We start from the raw sequence: 19,818 nt of genomic DNA on the forward strand, positions 1-19,818 counted from the left end.
GCTGTGGCTCAGGTGGCAGAGTGCTAGCCTTGAGCGGGAAGAAGCCAGGGACAGTGCTCAGGCCCTGAGTCCAAGGCCCAGGACTGGCCAAAAAACAACAACAACAAAAATAAATCACTTGTTTCCATATCTTGGAGTTCATTTCGCTTAGCATCATCTTATGCGATCATATGTACATAGCTATTGAGTTATTGAGATCCTCTACTAGAACTATCCTAGACATATGCTAATTCATTTCCTTACGAATGGAGCAATATCATTCTTTCTGATGGAAGCATAAGATTCCATTGTGTATATATACCACAATTTTTTTTTTTTTGCCAGTCCTGGGGCTTGGGCTCAGGGCCTGAGCACTGTCCTTGGCTTCTTTTTGCTCAAGGCCAGCACTCTACCACTTGAGTCACAGCGCCACTTCTGGCCATTTTCTATATATGTGGTGCTGGAGAATCAAACCCAGGACTTCATGTATACGAGGCAAGCACTCTACCACCAGGCCATATTCCCAGCCCCCACAATTTCTTGATCCATTCATCTACTGAGGGGCATCTGGGTTGGTTCCATGTTTTAGTGATGGTAAATAATACTGCAATGAGCATGGTTGTGCTGGTAGCTTTAGAATGGCCTTGTTTGTGATCCTTTGGGTAAAAGCCCCAAAGTGGTGTTGCCAGGTCATTGGGCAGCTCTGCGGTTAGCGTGTGTGTGTGTGTGTGTGTGTGTGTGTGTGTGTGTGTGTGTGTGTGTGTGTGTGTGTTTAGCCTTTTGAGGAAACTTTTAAAGATAAACTCCTGGGAAGACATTAGAGCAAGAAAGCCCTCAGCCCTCAAGGCATTCCCATCTCCAGCAGGGAGACAAACCCCACACAGGCTGCACAGGCTGTTGATGTGCCACCTCCTGCCGACCTTGCCTCCTGCAGCCTTCGTTTTCCTATGCAGATGATTTTAGTTTTTCTAGCTATTAACTCACAGTCTGACTCTGACAAATTGTTTCCTCTAGGTTTATTTATGAAACAGAGCATCATAATGGCATAGCAGAATTACTGGAAATATTGGGAAGGTAAGTCTGCCAGTGAATGGATCAAGGTGGAATTTATACTAGACTGAACCTGTCTCCTTGCCTAAGGCAAGTAGTTTACATCATTCTCTAAAAGAAAGGTGATAGAGTTTCACCTAAGGAGAAGATTGGTGAGCTCTTGGAATAGAACACACCAGAGGACAAACCTCATTTTTATGGTTCCATTTTTTAAAGTTTAAGCTGATCCCACTTCACACAGCTCATTTTTTTTTTTTTTTTTTTTTTTGCCAGTCCTGGGCCTTGGACTCAAGGCCTGAGCACTGTCCCTGGCTTCTTCCCACTCAAGGCTAGCACTCTGCCACTTGAGCCACAGCACCGCTTCTGGCCGTTTTCTGTATATGTGGTGCTGGGGAATCGAACCTAGGGCCTCGTGTATCCGAGGCAGGCACTCTTGCCACTAGGCTATATCCCCAGCCCCATAGCTCATTTTTGTTACCACGGAAACTATGGAACTTCAGTCACTTCCTCAAGAACAGAGTCAGAAACGCTTAATTTGAGGTGGGTGCCTAGCTACTTAGGAGGCTGAGATCTAAAGTACAGTTCAAAGCCAGCCTGAGCAGGAAAGTCCATGAAACTGATATCTCCAAGTAACCACCAAAAAGACAGACGTGGAGCTGTGGTTTAAGTGGTAGAGCACTAGCTTTGAGCACAAACGCTCAGGGACATAGCACGGGCTCTGAGTTCAAGCCCTAGTATCACACATATACACACACAAAAATGGTAACATAAGAATTTTTATCCAGCCAGCGCCAGTGGCTCAGGCCTGTAATCCTAGCCACTCAGGAGGCTGAAATCTGAGGATTGTGGTACAAAGCCAGCCTGGGCAGGAAGGTCCATGAGACTCTTATCTCCAATTAACCACCACAAACAGGAAGTGGAACGGTGACTCAAGTGGTAGCATAACTGGCCTTGAGCTGAAGAGCTCAGGGACAGTGCCCAGGCCCGGAGTCCAAACCCGACCAACACCACCACCAACAAAAAGGTTGATCCTAGAAACTCAAAAGAGAGATTATACATTTGGGGTATTGAATAAATGCTAATATTTAATATTGCTTTGATTTTATTGATTTTTATGTGTATACTGATAATTGACAATTTTCAAAGTTTTTGTCATTTTAATCCAAGTAGACCTCCTAACCCACTCCTCTTGTGTCCTCAGGGATATGAGTACATAAGCTCGGTAGTGCTCTTCTCCTGTGGGAACTCGGTGTGCATTTGCAGGGCAGGCTGCAGAGGAGCCACTGCAGCAAAGAAACCCAGGTCTTTGCACTGAGCTCGCTAGTTCCCCATAGCCCTAAACAGTCTGGTCTCAAAGACACTATTGTCTGCTGGGTGAGATCGTGCCCAAGAGTTCCAGGAAAGACCATCCTTGTTCCCTTCATGTAATTTGCACAGCGGCATCGTCCTCAGAGACATCTACATAGGCCACTTTTGATACATTATGACAAAACTGTCCCTCAATGCATGGCATACTGGGGTTGGGTGGGGGCATCCTTCCCAGTTACTTGACCTCGGGCCAGTCAAATGGGCAGGGTAATTGTGTTTGCCTCCTCAGCTGACGTGGGGTAGACAAGCTACAAGAGGTGTAAACCCAAGGACTGTGCTGCCCCTCCGCTAAGGCCTGCCTCCTCTTTTTTTTTTTTTTTTTCTTTTTGCTGGTCCTGGGGATTGAACTCAGCGCCTGGGGCTGTTCCTGAACCTCTTTGTTCTCAAGACTAGTGTTCTACCACTTGAGCCACAGCACTACTTCCTACTTTTTATGAGTAGTTTATTGAGGATAAGAGTCTCAGCCAAGTGTTACTAGCTCACACCTGTAATCCTAGCTAATCAGGAGGCTGAGATCTGAGGATCACAGTTCAAAGCCAGCCTGGACAGGAAAGTCAAGATTTATCTCTAATTAACCACCAAAAAGCTGGAAGTGGAGCTGTGGCTCAAATGGTAGAATACAAGCCTTGAGTGAAAAAAGCTCAAGGATAGCACCTAAGCCCTGAGTTCAAGCACCATAAGTGACAAAAAAAAAAAGGCTCATGGACTTTCCTGCCCAGGCTAGCTTCAAACCTTGATCTTCAGATTTCAGCCTCCTAATAGCTAGAATTACAGGCCTGAGCCTCCAGCCCCAGTTCATCCTGCCATATTTATTTATTCATTCATTCATTCATTCATTCCAGTCCTGGGCCTTGGACTCGGGGGCCTGAGCACTGTCCCTGGCTTCTTTTTTGCTCAAGCACTCTGCCACTTGAGCCACAGCGCACTTCTGGCCATTTTCTGTATATGTGGTGCTGGGGAATCGAACCCAGGGCTTCATGTATACGAGGCAAGCACTCTTGCCACCAGGCCGTATTCCCAGCCCTCATCCTGCCATTTTTATCTTTCTTCCAGCATGGGGGTTTTGTCCAGCGGCCCCCTGTGTGATGTGTGAGTGAGCACATTACCCTGGTGGGCGTGGCAGATCATGAAGCTTGGAGGAGGACAGTAGAATTGCCCTAACTTCCCTGGCTCTGAGAAATGGCCACAATTAAAACAAAACAACAACAACAACAACAAAAAGATGCCATTTGGGACAAAAACATGGGGTAGGAGGTTCTTTGGTGGCTTTCTTTACAAGCTTTTAACCAGCACCCACTCCGTTGCCAACGCTGGGTAATGAGCCTGAGTTACTGAGAAAGCAGGGATCCTCAAGGCGTTCTGGGAGCGAGAGACCTGCCGCTGCTGTCCTACCTGCCCCGTGTGAGGAAGGAGGCTCCGCCCGGCGCTCCCGCCGCCAGGCAGCCGCTGCCAAGTCACGTCCCACAAGCCTGGAACTTCAATAGTACCGTGCACTCGCAAAGGTTACAATGGCTGTGCTTTCTCAAAGCCATCTGGGGGTTTGCCTCTTGATTACTCCCTTTTTTTGAAACATACTTTGCCTGCCAGCTCATCATGTTGAAAACAGAGACAAAGAATGAGAAAATACTTAGTTTTATTTTGTTTTGTTTTTTTGCCAGTCCTGGGCCTTGAACTCAGGGCCTGATGAGCACTGTCCCTGGCTTCTTTTTTGCTCAAGGCTAGCACTCTACCATTTGAGCCACAGCACCACTTGGGGCTTTTTCCTGTTTACGTGGTGCTGAGGAATTGAACCCAGAGCTTCATGTATATGAGGCAAGCACTCTACCACTAGGCCGTATTCCCAACCCAAATACCTAGTTTTAATCTGGAATTTGCAAATACTAACTTGAATAAATGGTCTCTTCAACAGTATAATTAATGGATTTGCCTTACCACTCAAAGAAGAGCACAAGATTTTCTTATTGAAGGTGTTACTGCCTTTGCACAAAGTGAAATCCCTGAGTGTCTACCATCCCCAGGTAAGGCATCCTCACGGCACAGGGTGGGTGGGGACCGGGCCACTCACTAGAGGGCCTCCCTGTCACCGCTAGCAATGTCAAAAGCAGCGCTCGGGAGTAACTGAGAGAAGAAGGGGGTGAGAGATTCCTCTTAAGAAATTAAGGGAAGCCTCTGGGATCAGGAACCTTACAGAAGATGTGATGTCGGGGTAGCAGGAGCCGACGGAAAGGATGACTTCTGCTTTCTGCTGTATGGCTTAAAACTTAGTGCCTTAGGCACAGAAGCCAATAGGCCACAGAGCTGGGGGTGGGGAGGGCACCAGGAATGGGGTTTTTGAGCTAGCTCTGGTTCCACTGGAGAGCTGAGTGGTTCCTGGCGGGCTAGTTGACTGTCTCCAGACTCGGCTCTCCCACACTCTTCCCTGGACCCTGAGCTATGCCTCTCCCCGCACCCTGCAGCCTAAGGGGGGCTCCTCCTCGGGGACACCCATGGAGGTCCCCAGGGCGCACACGAGAGGGACCCTGTTCTGACCGAAAAAAAAGTATATTCTTGAATTGATTCAGAGGGCATTGTCTTCCTGGGAAATAACCCGTTTTCTGGGGTTGCTATTAACTACTTGCCGCACAAAAGGAATTAATAATTCAGAGATTTCAAGTGGAAACTGATTTTAATGTTTCCCCCAGCTATTAGATTCCTTGTTCATTCTGATCTCCAAGAGGACCACAAGGAAATTCCCACCATGCTGCATTAACTTGATGGTGCTTAGTCTAAAAGATGTTTTGGTACCAATGAATGGAGAAGAGTTGTCCGCTGGGTGTCAGTCAGGCCTGGGTCTCTCTCTCCCCAGAAGCCCCTGTCAGAGCCTCCTTGGCTCAAGGCTCCGGCCTTGCCACGCCTTTGTCTTGCCAGAGGACAGTGTTTGACGATGGTTCCATATCGAAAGGGAATGTTAACACTCTTCCCCGTCACTTTTCAGCTGGCGTACTGTGTCGTGCAGTTTTTAGAGAAGGACAGCACCCTCACCGAGCCAGTAAGTGCTCTGTCTGTGGCCCCTGCTGCGCATGCGCGCCTTCCTCAGCCTCAGATGTGTGACTGTGGCTGCATGTCTGCTGCCGGGCAGCGCCTTCATCCTCACTTGCAGCGTTGATCAGCAGGCTAAGCGCACTTCTGTGCTGGAGGTTTGCAAAGGGTGGTAGTTGCCATTACAGAATCTTCCAGTGAGGAGCTTGCCCCTGGCCCAGGCACAGGACACTGAGCCCCCAAGAGGCTGAGTCGCCATGCTGCGGACGACTGCGTGCTTACTGCCTTCATGCAGAGGCGCTGCAGGAGGGGGTGGCCGGCTCGTGCTAACGAGATTTACCATACTGTTTCATTATTTACTTCCTCCCAAGTTAGAGTGTACTTGCAAGTCACAAATGAATGTTAGATGGCTATCTTTCAGGGTTGGATTTTAAATGTCTGTGGTATGTGAGCCAGGTGCCAGTGGCTAACATAATCCTCTCAAGTAATCCTCTCAAGAGGCTACGATCTGAGGATCGTGATTCAAAACCAGCCGGGGCAGCAAAGTCTGGGAGACTCTCACCTCCCACTAACCACCAAGGAGCCAAAAGTGGAGCTGTGGCTCCCAGCCTTGAGTGGAAAAGCTAAGAGACAAGCCCTAAGTTTAAGCCCCAGTGCCAGCAATGGAGAGAGAGAAAAAAAAGTTAGTTTGGCACAGTAGCTCGTGCCTGTAATCCTACATTGGGAAGGTCGTAGTTGGAGACCAGCCCAATACAAGAAGTTTATGAAATGCCATCTCAACCAAAAAAGAAAAGAAAAGAAAAAAAAAAAACACCAGCTGAGTGTGGTGGTACACACCTGTTATCCCAGTTATGTAGGAGCATAAGTACTGGCCCAGGCATAAATACCAGACCCTTTCTAGAGAATAGCGGAAACAAAAAGGACTGAAAGCATGGCTCAAGTGGTTAAGCACTTCGGTAAGTGCAAGGCTCTGAGTTCAAACTCCACGCCCCCCCTCCCCCATCACATACACACACACACACACACACACACACACACACACACACACACACACACACACAAACCTAGCTGGGGTGCTATTGCTCACATTTGTAATCCTAGCTACTCAGGAGGCTGAGATCTAGAGGATCACAGTTTGAAGACAGTCTAAGCAGAAAAGTCTATGAGACTCATTCTCCAGTTAACCAGTGAAAAGTCAGGCTGATGGCATGGTTCATTTGGTAGACCGACAGCCATGAGCAAGCAAACTAACCAGGTGTGAGGCCCTCAGTTCAAGCCACTAGTGCCAGCAAAAACAAAAAGCTTATTTTCTAAAGAACATTGTTATCTACCTGTGACCATCTGCCTCCCTTGGGCTCATGGAGCTCTACTGCGTGGCCTGGTGGCAGCTCTTCTTTCTCCGAGTGCAGGGCAGGGAACTCCCCACGCCCGCCGACATTTACCCTGAGTCTCACTGCCCACCAGGGTGCAGGAGGGACAGCTTCCCAGGGAAGCTCGGCCAGCTGTGCACCCAGGGTCTCCTGGGACTCCCGGGCCCCAGCAGAGCATGAAAAGTGAGTGTGGTTGTAAAGCTATTCCCAAATAAATGCTTTGCAGTAAGATGAAATCATTGAGTCAGTGGTGTTACATAGTCTACCAATCAGCAGACTTCTTTCCCCTGATGGACAAATGAAAAGGAGTAGCAGGTTTATAAGGTGATTTGTGTCTGTTATGTTTTTTCCTTTGTTCTTTTTTAATTACCATAGCTATGCCATTAGCTATACAAGAGGGATTTCAATGAGATATTTCCATACATGTATACAATGTACCCCATCAGCCTCACCCCCTGTATCACTCCTCCTCACCCATTTCTTCTAAAAGCAGTTGCAAGGGTTTTACGGTTCTGTTTTCATTCGTGTCTGTAGAGTGCTCATATGCACCCTCCCCCTCCTGCTGATCCCTGCCCCCCTCCCCCCACAGAACCTGTTTTACTCTCCTGCCAATTTTTTATTGTATGCTTCTCCTGTCAAGGGGCTCACAGTGGCACTTCAGACCTGTATGTTTTGTATTTTAATAGAATACTCCCCTCTAGTGCTCTTTCCTACCCCCCACTCCCATACCAGCTTTCCTTGAGAGTCCTTATGCATCTTCATAGGTCCACACAGTGTGTTTTGATGTTATTCATCCCTCATCATTCTCTTTCCCCTTCCCTCTCTCCTTTTCCTCCAAATGGTCCTATAGTCACACATGCAAATATCTACACATACATGTGTCTTTCGGGTCTGTGCTCCACAAATGAGGGTGGGGGGTGCCATATTTGGCACTTGGAGCTTGGCCTGTCTCGCTTGGCTCACCATGATGATCTCCAGTTCCACTCCTCTCCCTGCACAGCCCTGGGCATCATCCCGCACAGGGCCTGCGCTTAGCTCGGTCGCCTTCCACTGCAGTGCACGTGCTCTGTCCTTAGCCGCGGTCCATACGCTCAGGGGAACTCAGTAAAAGGCCAGGCAAAATCATTAAGTGATGCACTTGTAGAAAAAACACTTTGGGGTTTTGTCATGTTTTGTTTTCCTCTTTTGTACCTTAAACTCAGTGCCTCACACTTGAGCTGGCACGCTACCACTTGAGCCACACTCTACTTTTCAGCTTTTGTTTTGTTTTAGGTTTTTTTTGGAGATAAAAATCTTGAGGATTTGTTTGCCTAGGCTGGCTCCAAACTATAATCCTCAGATCTCAGCCTCCGGAGTAGCTAGGATTAGAGACTTGAGCCTCTGGCACCTGGCAAATAGCACCTTTTAAAAACAGTGTGTTGGGGCTGGGAATATGGCCTAGTGGCAAGAGTGCTTGCCTCGTATACATGAAGCCCTAGGTTCAATTCCTCAGCACCACATATATAAACAATAATATAAAAATTTGTCCAGGAGCTCAAATGCCAAAGTGTCAAAGCAGGTATTTTGATCAAAATGGATGTTTTTGGCATTGTTATCTTGTAATCCCACCTTATTTTTTGACTACTGCTTGATGAAGAAGCTGGCTTCCTAAGCAGGGATCTGCGTAGCCAGAAGCCACTGGGGAGTGGGGCCAGCCCATCTCAAGGGGCAGCAAGCACAGTGACCCTCAGCAGGCCGGGGCCCGGCACAGGAACTGGAACAGGGCCTCATAGGTGCTCCCAAGTGACTGCTGCTCACACTTCTGAACTGTATATACAAATGCATATGTTTGCTTACAATTGCCTGTTTGAGATCATTGTACTCTTTAGAACTAAGATAACTAAACTCCAAAATTGAGGGTAGGTAGATAGAACATAGACAGAGATGTACATGTATGTCTGTGTGCGTGTGTGTGTGTGTATGTGTGTGTATGTACACTTTTATTTCTGACAGTGCTAGAGTTTGAACTCAGGGCCTTATGCTTGCTAAACAGGTGCTCTAATGCTTGAGCCACTCCTCCAGCCCGTTTATCTGTTATTTTCAAGATAAGTCAGCTGGACCGCAGTCCTCCTATTTGTGCTTCCCTGTGTTCCCTTTGACAGGCATGTGCCTCTGAGCAGCTATTGGTTGAGATGGACTCCTTTGATGCCTGGGCTGGTCTCAAACCACCTCCAAGGTAGCTAGGATTACAGGCCAGGCTTAGAAATGTTGTTATTCTTCATTTAGTAGAATCAAGTACTTTCTACTGCATTGATTGTGGTTGGACATTTAGACGCCACAAGAACATATAAAGAAAGGTTATCCAGAAAGCAACTGGGCTTGGGCAGGAAGTGTACAGTGTCCATACATTGAGTAAATGCCAGTTTGCTGAGCTCCAGGGGTCCTGACTGGAAGTAGCTGGACGCAGTGGTACTTCTGGCCAAGGCCACTCACTGTTGCTGCTCCCTGCCAGCCAAGCCCAGGGTCTGTGTGAGCTTGGCCACGCCCAACATCCAGGATGGGTGTGGCCTCATTCAGAACACCTTTGAATTCTTGTGCTCTGTGTGGTCTCCACTGAGCCTGTTCTCTCTAAATGCACTAAACCCCTCCCTACCACCATCGAAGGTCAGGGAACTGATTTACTAGAAGGGTGGGTGATCAAAGGGGTTGCATAAATTAAGCCTTTTTAGCTATACCAGGCCGCATGCTACGCTCATCTCTGAGACTGACCCTCTACAAGGACCTAAAGAGTATGTCTCACCTAGCAGATGTCGGCCCTCACTTCCTGTCTCCTCTCTTTTTTTAGGTGGTAATGGCACTTCTCAAATACTGGCCAAAGACTCACAGTCCAAAAGAAGTAATGTTCTTAAATGAACTAGAAGAGATTCTAGATGTAATTGAACCGTCGGAATTTGTGAAGATCATGGAGCCCCTTTTCCGGCAGTTAGCCAAATGTGTTTCCAGCCCGCACTTCCAGGTAGCGATTGGGGAGCAATTGTTCAATTATTTCATAATATTCATTTTGGAAATGAAAGTTTTCAGTTCATGGTTTGCTTCTCACACAATTCAAAGTTAAAATTAAAGTTTTTACTTCAGCTGTGTTTCAAAATAAGGTTAAAATTTTAATTCTATGAAACATAGTTTCATGTCTTGTTCTCATCATTGAAAACATTTTTCTTCACAAGAGTGATTAGAAGTGGTTTCTCTGTACACCTCTTTCTGTTCAAGTTTAGTGTGAACACAGCCTTATTTTTCACAACCGAGTTATCAATTTTTTTTGTGTGGCAGTCCTAGGGCTTGAACTTAGGACTTTAGTGCTGTCCCTTAGCTTTATCACTCATGGCTGCTGCCCCAACACTTGAGTCACAACACCACTTCTGAGTTCAAACTGTGACCCTCAGATCTCAGTTTCCTAAGTAGCTGAGATTATAGGTGTGAGCCCCCATGCCTGGCTTTGGGTTACCAGTATCATTGTGATGATAAAAACCCCTAGGTCTGAAAAATTCTTTACTCATTATAAACTCTTCTGACATAAGTCTCTCTCAAGGTTGTTGTTGTTGTTGTTTTTGTTTTGTTTTTTGGCCAGTCGTGGGCCTTGGACTCAGGGCCTGAGCACTGTCCCTGGCTTCTTCCCGCTCAAGGCTAGCACTCTGCCACTTGAGCCACAGCGCCGCTTCTGGCCGTTTTCTGTATATGTGGTGCTGGGGAATCGAACCTAGGGCCTCGTGTATCCGAGGCAGGCACTCTTGCCACTAGGCTATATCCCCAGCCCTGTTGTTGTTGTTTTTTTAATGCTTTTAAAAATTAGCATTTTCGGGGCTGGGATGTAGCTCAGTGGCAAAGACAAAAAAATTAGCATTTTCCAACCAAGTGTGGTAGTGCACATCTGTAATCTCAGCACTCTGCTGAGTGAGGCAAGAGAATAAGTCCAAGCCCAGAATAAGCTTCATAGTAAGATTCTGTCTCAAAAGTGTGGGGGGGGGGGTGAAAAATATTTCTGCCTCTTCTCCCTACCACGTTCCCATCCAAGAGGGCAGAATTGACCCATTAGCACCCATCCTTTCACATCATGGGGCAGATATGGATGGTGTGTTGTCATAAACAGGTTTAAAATCTAGGCACATAAGGACTCTAGCTCCCAGGTAGAACCAAGGTGCTGTGTCAGTGAGGATCAGGCCTGCATAGGGAGCCCATGGGCCCTGAGAGAATCATGGAGAGACCCTTTCCCAAGAGGGAGAATCCCCTACCTGTAGCCCTTCCAGACAGTTGTGAGGAGTCACTGCAACCAACAAGTCAGGGCAGACAGCCCACCGTTGAGTGAAGGATGGAAGCTCTGTGGACGGTGGCCACAGTCATGCAGGAGTGCGGGCCCAGCTCTGGGAAAGGATGGGACTTCAAGAATCTCTTCCATTTATCTTTCCTGTACAAAGCAGGGCTGGAGGCATGACTTCAGAGGGCGAGGGAGACACTGTGTTCAAACCTCAGTACCTCTCCCCTCCCCCCCAAAATCTCATAAAATACAAGGTATTGGTCAGACAGGATGGTGAACTGTAAATCTCAGCACTTGGGATTTGGAGCCAGAAGATTGCAAATACAAGATCAGCCTGAGCTGCATTATAAAATTCAGTATCCACAAAAGAGAAGCAAAACGAAAACAGCAAAACGAAGTATTAAGCTCTTAAGCAAGAACTATCTGCCACATTGGTGGTTCACGCCTTAGTCCCAGTACTTGGCAGGCTGAGGAAGAGGATTTCGAGTTCAAGGCTGGCTACAACATAGTGAGACCCTTTCATCATCCTACAAGCCGTTAAGGCTTGAATTCAGGGCCTAGATGCTGTCCCAGAGCTTTTTTGCTCAAGGCTGGTAGTCTACCACTTGAGCCACAGCTTCCAGCTTCCAGCTTTATGGTGGTTACTTGGAGATAAGAGTCTCACAGACTTTTCTGCCCAGGCTGGCTTTGAACTGCGATGCTCAGATCTCAGCCTCCTGAGTAGCTAGGATTATAGGCGTGAGCCACCAGTGCCCAGCCTTGTTCATGTTGTTTTTGTCTTTTTTAACTCGTGCTTTATTCTCCTTCTCAACAAGTTCACTCCCCACATCCTATGATTCCTGAGCCTTCTGCACCCTCTCCTGCCATTCTCTCTGCTGCTGCCCACCCTGCCACGCTGTGATCTTAGAATCTGTAGGCTTCCGGTGGCAGGAATGTCATCCCTCCCCTGTGCTAAATATATAAGGGCTACTGCTAGGCTCTGCATATCCTGGTGGCCATGTGAACTCTCAGCTGGTTCTACAGAGAGCACAGAGACATGCCAATTGGCTGGAGAGAGACAGCAGGGGTGGAAGGATGTGGGTGCTCATAGCAGCCTTTCAGCTTTGTACGTTGGAAACATAGAGCAGGGGGGAGCCCTCCCATAGCTTCCCATCTCATCCAGAGTAGGACCAGCCCCTGGGCCTTGGGCTGGGGGTCCGTGCCTCGGTTCCTCTTGGTGCCCCTTCTGGCTGCTCTTTGCTGACCTCTTCACCTTCAAGATCTCTCTTGCTCCAGCCACTTCCACTGCCAACTGCCCTGCCTGCTCCTTGTGCTCCCCACAACCTCAGGCTGTCACTCATCACCCCTCCTTGGTTCCCCCACCAGAAGCCCCTCCAAGGAAGCATATCTGCTCCCCTGTTGTCTGCACACTCATTGCTGAGGAGACATCACAATAAACACAGGACATGTGGGGAGTGGACGGGTGAATAGGAAAGTGAGTGGAGACAGGTGGATTGGTGAGGGAGTAAGGGAGGACTGGAAGGAACCTTTTTGACTCATGTCACCATCAGGTGCAAGTACCTAGGATAAATGTTCCCTAGATTTCTTTTTTTTGGCCAGTCCTGGGCCTTGGACTCAGGGCCTGAGCACTGTCCCTGGCTTCTTCCCGCTCAAGGCTAGCACTCTGCCACCTGAGCCACAGCGCCCCTTCTGGCCATTTTCCATATATGTGGTGCTGGGGAATCGAACCAAGAGCTTCATGTGTAGGAGGCAAGCGCTCTTGCCACTAGGCCATATTCCCAGCCCTGGATCGCGCTTTTGATCTTAGCTACTCATGAGGCTGAGATCTGAGGATCGCAGTTTGAAGGCAGCCAGGGCAGAAAAGTCCCCATGAGACTCTCCAATCAACTTTGATCTGTGGCTCAAAGTGGGAGAGTACTAGCCTTGGGCAACAAAGTGCTCAGGGACAGGGTCCAAGCCCTGATCAGGTTCAAGCCTCATGACTGGCAAAATAAAAATAAAACCATCTGTTGGCTCTTTGCTGAAGACTCTTCAGGTTGCAATCTAGAATACTTTGAATTCATAGAAGTAACTAGTGCTCTTACCCAGGTCAAGCAGTGAAGATAGCTGCCTGGTATCTGTAAGCATTAGTGACCAGCAACCCTGTGCACTTGGTGTCTTCTAGGTGGCAGAGCGAGCACTGTATTACTGGAACAACGAGTACATCATGAGTCTGATCAGTGACAATGCAGCAAAGATCCTGCCCATCATGTTTCCATCCTTGTACCGCAACTCAAAGACCCATTGGAACAAGTACGAAAGAGCCGTCCCCCATCTTTCCTGGTCGTTGTTCAGCGATTACTGCAACTGGAATTACAACCCAAATTTTAATATCAGTTTAGACCTAGTGCTGACGTGCTGACGTGTGTGTGCGCGTGCTGATCCTCCGGGGCCTGAGCTCTGCACCTTAGCTGTTCTGCTGTGCTCAAGACTAGAAGACTGCCGCGAGTCACAGTTCCACTTCCAGCTTTGGGGTGGTTAATTGAAGATAAAAGTTTCATGGACTTTGCTTCCAAGGGTGGCTTTGAACCATAATCCTCTGATCTCAGCCTTCTTAGCAGCTAGTATTATAGGCCTGAGCTACCAGGGTCTAGCTGACTTGGTGACTATTTTGTTTTAGTAGTTTTTTGTGCCAGTCATGGGATTTTAACTCAGGGCCTGGACCAGGAGGTAGCTCATAATCCTAGCTACTCAGGGGGCTGAGATCAAATCAGTGCAGGCAGAATTGTCCTCAAAAAAAGCTGGAAGTGGAACGGTGGCTCAAGTGGTAGAATGCTAGCCTTGAGCAAAAAAAACAAAGCTGAAAAATAGCGCCCAGGCTTTGAGATTAAAAAAAAAAATCATAGACACTAGAATTTGGCCACCATTGGCTCACATCTATAATCCTAGCTACTCAGAAAACTGAGATCTAAGGATCACAATTCAAAGACAAGTTCTCAACACTCTTATCTCCAATAAATCAGCAAAAAGCTAGAAATGGGAGTATGGCTCAAGTGGTAGAACACCAGCCATGGCCAAAAAAAACTGAGTCAGGCATTGGCGGCTCACACCTATAATCCTAACTACTCAGGAGGCTGAAATCTGAGGACCACAGTTCAAAGCCAGCCCAGAAAGGAAACTCTGTGAGACTCCAATAGACTACTCAAAAAAGCCAGACTGTCACTGTGGCTCAAGTGGTAAAGTGCTTACCTTGAGCAAAAGAAGCTCAGAGACAGCACCCAGGCCAAGAGTTCAAGCCCCAGGCCTGGCAAAAAAAAAAAAAAAAGCCCATGGGCTGGGGATATAGCCTAGTGGCAAGAGTGCCTGCCTCATATACACGAGGCCCTAGGTTCGATTCCCCAGCACCACATATACAGAAAACTGCCAGAAGCGGCGCTGTGGCTCAAGTGGCAGAGTGCTAGCCTTGAGCGGGAAGAAGCCAGGGACGGTGCTCAGGCTCTTGAGTCCAAGGCCCATGACTGGCCAAAAAAAAAAAAAGCCCAAAATTCAAGCCCTGAAACTAACACACACACACACACACGGGGCGGGGCGGGGGAAGAAAAAAATAGACACTGCTAAAAACTAGCAGGCTTTTCATGTTAAGTCCTCATGAACTTGTGGGGTTTGGGACTGTTGGAAAAGCCTCGGGTTGGAGAGGAAGAGAGGATGGGTGTGGCAGAGGAAGGAGAGGGGATGGTCCAGTATGGAGTGTCACTGTAATGTTTCCTCGGCAGGACAATCCATGGCCTGATATACAACGCCCTGAAACTCTTCATGGAAATGAACCAGAAGCTCTTCGATGACTGTACTCAACAGTTCAAAGCAGAGAAGCTAAAGTAAGTTGCTCCTTGCACAAGTGGCTGCTTCTAGGATATTTCTCCCTAATCCTAAACAAACCTTTGTTTTCTCCTCTGTTGCTCTAAACCTTAAAGCAATGCCAATCCTCTCACATGTGTTTAAAGTTAGCTGTCTTCTCCCTGTCACTAGTTGAGTCACTTTTGTGATGCAGTGTGGTTAGGAAACTAGCCTTCAGGACAGTTGCTTTTCTCGAGGGACACATTAAGGCTATTCTAGAGAGTAATTTATCATGTATATAAAGAGGAATTTGAATTACATCCTAAAGGGTATATGTAACAGAGCAAGAATCTACCCTGTAGCACAGCTTTATTCTGATGGAAGGTTCTCCATAAATACAGGGGTCTAGGCCGTCTCTGGAAAAATCAAGGTGCTGCCTTTGTGCATTTGGGAACCTCTGAGCCCGTATCTACACAATGTTGGTCTAGGTGGTAAGACATCATGTCCCTAAGCTGAACACATAATGTGATTAATCACCAGTAGTCACTCTTCAGCCTGGCATGGTGTCTCATGCCTATAATCCCAGCTATGCAGGAAGTATAGGTAGGAAGAACATTAGCCTACACAGCCCAGGAAAAAAACACAAAAGACCCTGCCTGAAAAATACCCTAAAACAAAACAGAAAAGAGGCATGGCTCAAGTGGTAGAGTGCCAGCCTAGCAAGTTCAAACCCAGATATCACCAAAATGCCATCCATTAAGGGCTGCTAGCAGATTTTGCTCTTTGCTTGTCACTTAAAACTATCTAGGGTAGATCGACTTGGAACGGTTCTAATCCAGACTATAGGGCATCTGTATTGCCACCCATCATCTATGCATTCTTGAGGTAAACGTGCATCTCTGCATACCGGCTCTGCCTTAGTTTTGCTAAGGCTACAGCAGCAAACGAAACAAAAATCCTCACCAGAAGGCTGATAGTTTACCTAAGAAGAAGTCATGAAGAACAAAATACTAATGAGACAATGACAGGGCCACGAGAGAGCAGGCTGTGGGCCCCCCCACCCCCACCCCAGAGTGCGGGGCTAAGCATGGGGTTGCCCCCGCGGCCCCCCTCCCCCTTGTAGCATCACAGTGCACTGAGGGGCGCCAAAGCAGTGGAGGGGTTATAAGAAGGGGGGCCCAAAGTCGGTGACTTCCGGAAGGTGTTGGGACGCTAAGGGTGAGATTGAGCAGCCCCAGCCTCTGGCTCTAGCCCCCGGGCTGAGCAGATGAGCTCCTCCCGTGAGCAGTGGGTCCTACGGACAGGTAACTTACCAAGACGGAAACGTAAGATTCACCACTCACTTGCCTAAGACTTTTTTTGTTTCGAAAAAAATTTTAATTTTCTTATTTAGCATTCGACCTTTCTGTGTGCATGTGGTACTGGAGTTTGAACTCGGGGCCTTGTGGCACTCTACTACTTGAGCCATGCCCTGAGCCCAGCTTTTTTCCATATTTTCCTGTACAATCTCGGCTAGTCTTCGCATGACGACAGGCAGCGTGAGGCGCGCTGGGCGGTGTGGAAGGAGACGGAAGGAGCAGAGGCCCTGAGCTGTGGGCGCCTCTCAGCATTTCCGCAGATGTGACTTTTCTCTAACACAGATGACATTTTGCTATTTTTCAGAGAGAAGCTAAAGATGAAAGAGCGAGAAGAAGCATGGGTTAAAATAGAGAATCTAGCCAAAGCGAATCCCCAGGTACTAAAAAAAAGACTACTGTGAAAGTGTCCAGGGTGTTACTGATCTCTGTAAGACAGGAGCATGGCTTCCCTGGGGGGGCGGGGGGAATCAAGTTTACTAACACTGTATATGAAAATGTCTGCAATAAATACTTTTAAACTTTGTAACCTTCCTCTTGTATAAGTACTTATTTTGCCCCATACCATTTTTACCACAGAAATGACTTTTTTTTTCCTCTTCTTTGTAAATAAGAAATAAATCTTATTGCTCTACTGTGGTAAAAATAAAATGAGGATTTAACTTCTGCTTTAAGATTATAATTTGCTTTCCCACTTAAGTGTCAGGCTTCAGCGGCCCTTTCTCCTTCTTTTAAGTATTGAATTAATTTCTTTTGAAGGACAGGAAGTTTGACTTGCAATAGGTGGTGTGTGAATGACGTTGCTGTCCTGTGTCTCTGTGGCCTCAGCCTTTCCTACTAAGTACTAATGAATTCTTCCATCGGCAGTGGCTGCGTCTGAGGCCCACGGGAGCCAGGGTGCCCTGCCCGGAATGGTGGCACCTCCAGGACCCCCTCTGGTGTTGGCTCTGGGCTGGCTCCAAGGCCACCATGGTCCTTTGACTTTGCATCCACTGGGCACCCGACTAGAGCATTAGCACAAACGTGTCTGCTGATGGCCACAGGCCTCTTCATGAAAAGCGTTGTCTGGCTCTTTGCCACATCAAATCACAAGCTCTTCTCAGTTCTCCAGGGAAGAAAGTGTTTTCCTAAAGCCTGTGGTTCTTTTAGTGAGGATGTACACAGAAAGTTATTTTCTAAGTTGAGGTGTCAGTTTTTAATGGTAAAAAGCAAAACATGAGCATAAAGTTAAGAGTATGAATTGTATCTGTGCAACATCCTGGCCTGTATCTCTTTGATAAAACTGCAATTAAGAGACTTAAGCCCATAGGAAGTTTGAGTGACTCTCGTTTGTATATCCTTGATTTCACCCAGGACAGGTAGTCAGTATTTTTGGAGAGTACTTGGGGTTGGAGGTGTGGCTCAGGTGGTAGAACGCCAGCCAGTGAGCAGAAGCATCAGATACTGAGTGCGTGCTGATCTCGGACCCAAAGAAAGTGCTTATCCGTGCTCTTGCATAGACTGACTAGTCAGGTAGAAGTACCGACACTTGTTTTAAAATGTGGTAAGACCATAAGCCAATGGCAGATTTAGGTGGTTTGGCCCTGTCTAACATTGCTCCAGGGTCGGCTTTGTTTTAAGGCGTAGACAGATGCCCACTTGACAGCTAACAGCCTTGAAGAGAATGCAAAATGTGTGTAAATCAGAGCATCTGTGTAATGATAATGACCTGCCGAGCAAAGCGCACACGGCGCTGTTAGAAACGAGTGTTGGCAGTGACCCGGCCTCACTCCCATTCCACAGCATGACCTCCTCATGCGTGCCTCGCCCCTCTCCTGTGCTCTCTCTGCGTGACTCCCATCCTGTGCTGGTTTGCCTCTGGAGCTCCGTGTCCTCCTTCCCGCTGTCCTCTGTCCCCTTCTCTGTGACGGTCCTGTGCGCATGCCCCTGCCCCTGATGGTGGAAAATACTTCATGTGTTCATACCTCACACCTGGAAAGAAGCTTTTTGTTTTTCTGGAAGTCTTTCCTAAATTGTGATCAGTGCTCGTCGTTACAATCATGCATTTGGTGATGATACAATATGCTTTTTATTTCTGTCACAAACAGGATTGGGTTCTTTAAGCCTGGCTTTCCGTCTCAACGCTGCCTTGTGAGTTGGTTTGCCAGGCTAAGGTCTGGTCTGTGGAGATGGTGTCCTGAGCTTGCTTGTGCTCACAGGCCAGGCACCTGGGCCGCGCCCGTGCCCAGCTGTGGGGCACACCTGTGGGCAGGCCTCACAGACTGTCCTGCTTGTCTGGTCTTGGCAGCTGTGGCAGCTTCGTTGGTTTTCTGTGTTACACATGGTTTGGTCGTTTGAAATCCTAAAACACAGAAGATTGCTAACCTAAGCGTGTTTCTCTGAGTGCCCGCCCTCTGCCTCGGGAGGAAGCGGGGAGTGGATGAGAGGGCTTCTGAGGAGTCCGGTGTGGCCGTGGGTGCCCACGTGAGGGTCTGCGGGGGCTCTGCTTCCTGTGCAGGCCTGCCTTCCAGTGGGAGCCCTCCCTGTGCGCCCTGCAGCGCTGGGCTTGCCAGGGCCGTGTGCAGCATCCTTTCCCCTTGCTGAACACCTGGTGCTCCCGCGCTGCTGCTGCTGCTGCTGCTGCTGCTGCTGGAAAATACCGGGGCTCCCGGAGTAGCCAAACACTGAAACACTGTTTAAGAACAGTCAGATGCAGTCCGTGCTCAGGCTTGAACCTGAGTCCAAGGCAAGTCAGAGTGAGGAGACCACAAGACTGGCACCAAGAGGGGTCAGTTTGTGGGGGCCAGGACAGGTCTGTGTTAGAGTGAGGCTAGAGAAGAAGCAAGGGAGACTGGCCTGCAGCCACCCCCACAGCCGCACGCGTGTAGATGGGAAGAGCGGGAGCGGCTTGTGTTGTTGAAAGCTCCTCTGGTGTGCTGGGAAGGCAGGCCCAGAGGTGAGCAGGGATGAGGTCAGTGCCCAGCTTCCCTTCATGCCCGGAGGCTTGGCAGGACCCAGCCCCTCGGGCCACACCCATGGTTGCTGGACAGGGGAGCCTGCAGCAGACTCCGAGCTCCTTTCTACCCTGTCCCTTCCTCACAGAGAGACTAAACAACAGCTAACAAGCCATGCCTCCCCATCCCTCTGCTGTGAGAGCCAGAAACCAGCAGAGCCAAGGTGCAGGCTGGTGAGGAGCCACCTGTAATTCCAACCTGCAGGGAATGGAGACAGGCTCCAGAGAGGGAACAGGAGGAGCCCACCAGCACGGCTCTGGGAGCATCCCCCCTCCTGTAACTCCAGTGCAGGCTGCCAGGGTCACCAGGGCTTTCTGATGAATCTGGGTTGCATTCCTTTTGGTGGCAAGCAGAACATAAGGGGTATGTCTAAAAGATTGAAGCAATTAGGAAAATGCTGAGGAAATGAGATACAGAGATAGAGGAGCTAGGCACCTATGGCTCACACCTATAATCCTGGCTACTCAAGAGGCTGAGATCTGAGGGTCACAGTTCAAAGCCAGCGAGGGCAAGAAAGTTGGTGAGACTTTTATCTCCATTTAACTGCCAAAAAGCCAGAAGTAGAAGCGTGGCTCAAGTGGTAG

The 19,818-nt window shown here is 48.3% G+C and overlaps 1 protein-coding gene across 8 annotated transcripts in view; it reads left to right on the forward strand.

The window, feature by feature from the left end:
- Ppp2r5c (protein phosphatase 2 regulatory subunit B'gamma) overlaps window positions 1-19,818 on the forward strand; it is a 134,132-nt gene that overhangs the window by 105,364 nt on the left and 8,950 nt on the right. For 7 of the 8 annotated variants that reach the window (XM_048362688.1, XM_048362687.1, XM_048362690.1 and 4 more), the window contains 7 exons: window positions 994-1,053; window positions 4,307-4,415; window positions 5,372-5,425; window positions 9,610-9,780; window positions 13,238-13,365; window positions 14,826-14,927; window positions 16,549-16,621. In XM_048362688.1, coding sequence (XP_048218645.1) covers window positions 994-1,053; window positions 4,307-4,415; window positions 5,372-5,425; window positions 9,610-9,780; window positions 13,238-13,365; window positions 14,826-14,927; window positions 16,549-16,621 — 697 coding nt within the window. Of the gene's footprint in view, window positions 1-993; window positions 1,054-4,306; window positions 4,416-5,371; window positions 5,426-9,609; window positions 9,781-13,237; window positions 13,366-14,825; window positions 14,928-16,548; window positions 16,775-19,818 lie in introns of those variants that run through there. The other variant, XM_048362694.1, reaches the window with a different exon arrangement.

Source organism: Perognathus longimembris, chromosome 14 (assembly GCF_023159225.1).
Source record: "Perognathus longimembris pacificus isolate PPM17 chromosome 14, ASM2315922v1, whole genome shotgun sequence".
NCBI classification, from domain to species: domain Eukaryota; kingdom Metazoa; phylum Chordata; class Mammalia; order Rodentia; family Heteromyidae; genus Perognathus; species Perognathus longimembris.